The 5548-nt window shown below is 35.3% G+C and overlaps 1 protein-coding gene across 1 annotated transcript in view; it reads right to left on the reverse strand.

Moving 5' to 3' along the window:
- Positions 1–258: 258 nt before the first annotated feature.
- Positions 259–5548, reverse strand: part of LOC142348519 (synaptotagmin-5-like) — a 10172-nt gene continuing 4882 nt past the window's right edge. Inside the window, exons 2-4 of the mRNA XM_075399893.1 lie at positions 4857–5052; positions 1859–2067; positions 259–975 (exon numbers count right to left, since the gene is read on the reverse strand). Coding sequence (XP_075256008.1) covers positions 811–975; positions 1859–2067; positions 4857–5052 — 570 coding nt within the window. The 3' untranslated portion in view covers positions 259–810. The remainder of the gene's footprint in view (positions 976–1858; positions 2068–4856; positions 5053–5548) is intronic.

Below are 5548 nucleotides of genomic sequence, written 5' to 3' on the forward strand. Positions count from 1 at the left end.
TCTGGACAAGGATTTGATCAATGACTTGCCAAAATATAGTTCTTGATTCAAGATGTGCCAAGTCTAAAAAGTGACTTGATCAGAGCACTGATACAGTACTGATCTGACACTCGCAATAAGACTTTTTCAGTGCTGATTAAGACTTGACGTTCAGTCCAGGTATATTTTTTCTCAACCAATTAACATTCTAATTGATGCTTCTTCAGCAAACGCCTAAAAAATGACGTAATGCATTCTTTATTGTAACAAAAATTTGGATTTAAGAGAATTTCAAATTTGCATTACCTATGATTTTTCAAGAAAAGAGATATCGATAAATATACATATGTACATAAGACGTGTATAAATGCGTAGAAATGAGAAAAGTGTTTGAAAATTGATCCTTTTTTCCATGAATAACCCGGAATATATTTTCTAAAGCTTTTTTGCAATACACAGGAGGGTCAAACTTTGCATCTTGTCGTTCGTTCTGTTGTTTTAAATGGACCGTTTCACTCTCTGTTTCACAATGAAGTGTATTTTCGCCAATGTTAATCCTCGTTTGTTCACATTGTTCAGGTTCTCTTTTATCATCTTCTGCCTTTGCATTGTAGATGTTTGTTCCTTGGTTCTTCGTGTTAAGTTTCCGCATTGTATGTAGTAGTTTCCCCGTTTTTAAATTGTACCTGTGGATTTGTTTGTCAAATTTTTGTCCGTTGTTGTCCGGTTCCTCTGGTGTTGTTGTTTACTTATTGTTGCATTTTTTGTCTGATATTCATTTGTGTTGTAGATTGTTGTATGTTCTATGTTGTATGTTGTTGTTGTTGTTGTTTATTGTTTATTTGATGGCATCAGGAAGTGCCACTCAGTCTGTGGCTTCCTTAGATTCTCAATCATCTTTTCCCACTGTCTGTCCGCCTTCTCACTATCTGGCTCCATTCCAAATCGAACACTTCCTATCTCGTGACTACTCCCGAAGAAATCCCTGTCCTTAACCTAAAAGACAAATACACAATAACCACTGTCATTTATTCTCATTCACTTCTAGTACCCTCACAAATTTTGAGAAAAAAAATTGATTGAAAAAAGTCCTCAATTCATGAAAATCCTCGATATGATTGAGAGTTTAGACTTTTATTTTGCCGTATTGACTGAATAAAGAAACCTCATGGAGCTAGTTGCACACTTAATTTGTGGAAAAGTTATCACGATTCAAATTTTCAGGAAAAAGCCGCAATTTTTGCCAGTTTTTTGTGAGAGCAGGAAGTAGAACATAGCCTATTTTGGCGGGAGGCTCAAGACTGGATAATGTATTTAATTGTGCCAGAAAATCTGCCTGAATTTGGAAACATCTGAGGGAAAATTGACATAGTTGCTCGTGGTTTTACTTTGAACAAATTTTAGCGTAAAAGTTAAGCGATCTGTTGACAACTAGTTTCATAAAATTTCATGTAAAACTGGTCTACAAGATCTTAAAAAGTTTAGCAATTTGAAACTCTTAAAAAAGTTTTTATCCCATATAACACCAAAAACAACTGCACAATTATATCCACAACGTTAAAAAGGGGTAAGAGTTGGTGAGATTAAGTCGACCAATTCGAAAACAAATTGAAGCTTATGTGTTTTGACAAAACTTTACACGTGTATTGTTAATATTGTTAAATATTTGTTAAAACAACACAGCCAACGACTTCATTTTCCTTAGCTGCTTGAGTCTTATCAATTTCATAGTGTACTAAAGACTAGTATTTTTTATGATCGATATAAAATTAACAGCCAAAAAATTTATCATGAAAAAACTTGATCCTTATAAGAAATCAAATAAACTTCAACCCGGTTAGTGCCTCAAAATGTTTTAGATATATTTAGAATGACTTGCCTGTATGAGTAGATCGACTAGTCCCATTTTGTTAGGAGGGATCTTGTAGGAGAAGACCTCATTGAAGTACGGATTCCTGGTTCTCTTAATCTCCTGTGACTTGTCCTTCCTCACTATCTTGTTCCCTATCCTCAGAGTCAGTTTCACATATGGGTCTGTCGAAGTGCCAAACCCTGGCTTCAGTCCCTTACACTCTATTATAGTCACTCCTGAAACACAAAACATTCAATAGCATAAAGTTTTCCTATTTTACTTGTAGGAATACTTTTCAGGGGGCTTGCATAATTCGTCTTCTGGGCGATTTATGACTTTAAAGATATCAAGGACTGCTAAACTACTAAATTTCACGTTTCTTACCGCTCCTCACTTTATTAAGTAATTTTCCTATATCAATTCCTTGGTCAGTGGACAAATTATTTCGCGTCACAGAATTTCTGTGCGACCAAGAAAAAGTTGAATTAAAAAATATGACTCGCTTCCTAGGGTCTTCAAACTTCAAATTATGTTATTGCTTCATACCATAGCCCTCCATAGCACACAATTTATCAAAATGATATCAGAGAAATGAAAAGCACTGGTTAAAGTTATAATCAAACGACGACAGGACAATCTGATTAGTATTAGACATCAGATCAACTGCGTCTCTGAATCGCGAGGAAAAGAAAACTATTAAAGTTTTTTCAGCTTTGTATCAATCAACATGATACTTCTTATCAGTATCACTCAGGAATTTAGTGTTATAGCAAATCAGCGCTTAATCAGTCTAAAGGTGTTACGTAATTCCGGGATGGATGGCCTGTGCTCTGTCCATGTCCTCAATTCTCACTAGCTAGTCTTTATTTTCGAGAAAAAATTAATTATATCAAAAATAGTATATCCGGTCTAACTACCTTCTACAAGATTTGCTTTATATGCAAACCAGATTTTCGCGTGACTACTTGTACCAGTTAATTTGTTTTGTAAGTAGTAACGATTGATCTAAGGGGGATTTGTGGCCATTAACTACAAGCTAGCTTGAGTATAAAGAGCTTGTATCCCGGAATTAAGTGTCAGAGCATTTCAGCGCTGAACCAGCACATTTCAAGAGTAAAAACTTAATTCAGTTCTGAAACATTGTTTCTCCAGAATATTTTGGGTTTCTTTATGTGCAGTTTTCTTCATTATGATTATATTGAGGTCATAGATTTCGCCCATGATAAATTTATCCTGTACAGTCTGAAAATTTTTCATACCCGACAATGAAATCTGAGCAGAATAACGTCATAATTTTGTAGCTTATATTTGGTAATTACTATAGTTGTATACATACTACTTATTCTGGTTTGTAGGCATGCAACACAAGGCTCATTTAGCTTAGTGGTTACGGCTTGCTACGCAATTTAAATGTTACAAGTACGCGCGCAAAAGTTCGAATTGCATTCAAGGCAAACACAGTTGGCGAGAGTTAAGCTGAACATACTATTTTTTATGAAGTAAATTTTACTTAGAAATCAGACTATCAATTGCAAATTGTGACATGAACAGAGTATTGGCATTCTAAAAAAAAGAATGATTCTAAACTGATTCAGCGCTGATTTACTCTGCAACCAACCTCCGGGAGGATACTACCATAGAAATTACCATTTTAAGCTATAAATTTATTACATTTTGCTCCGAATTATTTTTGGTGATTGAGAGTTATTCCGACATTGCAATAAAAATTAAGCCAGGGAAAGCGAAACGACCTCATCGGAATTAGCAAAATGATGATAAGTTGCGCATAAATAAACTTAAAGTACTCGCGATATGCAGAGTTGCAGAATTGAAATCAGGTTTTTCTATTGAAATGTACTGGCTCAACGCTGAAATGCTCTAAGAGGGGAAATTCCGAGACCTCACTGAGGAAAACGAAACTTTCAAGGGATTTTTCTCCTTCATATTAAAACTTTCATATACTTTGTTTTTTAACATTAAGTTGCTCTGTAATGGATTAGGTATATTTGCTTCCCAAGGCAACAAATCTTTCGGACGCGGAAAAAACAACAGAATCAAAGCTGATGTCCTGGAAAACAAGGAGGTGTTTCTTCTTTGTTAGCAAGAAATGAAAAAAGAATTCAAAAATCATTGAATGATTCTTGTGGCCTCTCAATGAAAAAAATACTCTTCATAGTGACTTGATTAAAAGCTAGTTTTCTTTTCAGCAAGAAAATAATTCTCAGAAATTTTGATAAGGTAATTTTTAAAATAATTTGATTGTGGTTTCAAATGCGTGCGTCAATGATTTGGTATTGTTTTGTTGAAATTATAATTATATTTATACTACCGCACGGTTATAAATTTGTTTACCTGTTGCTAAGAACTGCGTACTCTTAGAATATTCCGATTTAGTATTGAAATTCTCTGTAAGCAGATTTTCCGGGTTACGACCTAGCCGAGATGGAAACTATGAAAAAACCCAAAAATTCTTCATGATTGTTTCCGTATTTTGAGTTGAAATCTGTCGTGATTAGAAACATATCATAATGTACCTGATGAGACTTAAGAACATATATAAGAGCTGTGAATTCGATCATATAGTTTTTGGACAGTACCCAATTTGGTCCTTAGCTGATGGACAAAAGGTACCAATTGATAAAAGTGCCTTTGAAGACATTTTCTCTTGAAGAACAGTGTGTTGTCAAAGTTACATCGTCCTTCAATTTTGACTGTGACTCTCTTCTTAAATCTAATACTTTCTGGTCTACAAGTTTTAATCCTTTCGATTGGACATTTTTTGCATAATCGAGCAGCCAAGTTTCTAAAAGTTCATTAGAAGCTTTCTGTAAAAAAGGCACGTTCTTTTGGATGAAAAACCAACTAACAAATTTTAATTCTCAAGACCGGTCTTCTTACCTATATGTTACAAAGTTGATCAAAATTGTCCTATGTTAGTTTTCCCTCACCTATATTGATCGATATTTTTTACTGTAACTCATTCGACTAAGGTATCGATATAGGCAAAAGGAGAAGTTGTTCTTACCTAGTTTCTGAGTGTTGGCATTGTATCTGAGAGTGACACTCATTTCACCCAGAGGGTCATCCAGGTTTGGGTTGTGGGACAGGATGGGTATGGAGGAGAATCCCAGTTGGAGGTCTGTCTTGGAGAGAGTGAGAACAGCATCCCCAATTGGGGCATCCCTCACAAACTTAAAGTGTCTGTACACTCTCACCAACACCTACACACAACTCAATCTTATTATATACAAATCACATACATCACTGATGCTCATAAATACTGTTATGAATGCTAGCATGTATCACTAATTGGAACAGGTCTAACCCCGGGTCGAGGCGTCACCGCCATTCAACGCAAAATTATGAAGGATAAGCGGTGAATGCGGTGAAATTACATAAATCAGGCGGTGAATCCGGTGAAAAAAACATTATCGCCTGGTAGCACTGAAATTGTAGTAAGAGGTGAAATACGGTGACTTTTTGTGGTCACTCCAGCGGTGAAAGTACATAATTTCACCGCATTTCACCGCAAAATTATGTACGAAATTTGAGGTAAAAAACAAATTTTTACCGCTTATCTTACAAATTTTTCTGTTTTTTCCCCGAGCCGGGATTGTCATCTTTAAAAATGCAGTAGGGTTGCTATATTATACAGCAACACATTCCACTTATTAGAAATAAGAGCGAGATGCGTTAACTCTTTTCTTTGCGTGTATT

The sequence above is a fragment of the Convolutriloba macropyga genome, chromosome 10 (genome assembly GCF_964194025.1).
Source record: "Convolutriloba macropyga chromosome 10, txConMacr16.3, whole genome shotgun sequence".
Taxonomy (NCBI): Eukaryota; Metazoa; Xenacoelomorpha; order Acoela; family Convolutidae; genus Convolutriloba; species Convolutriloba macropyga.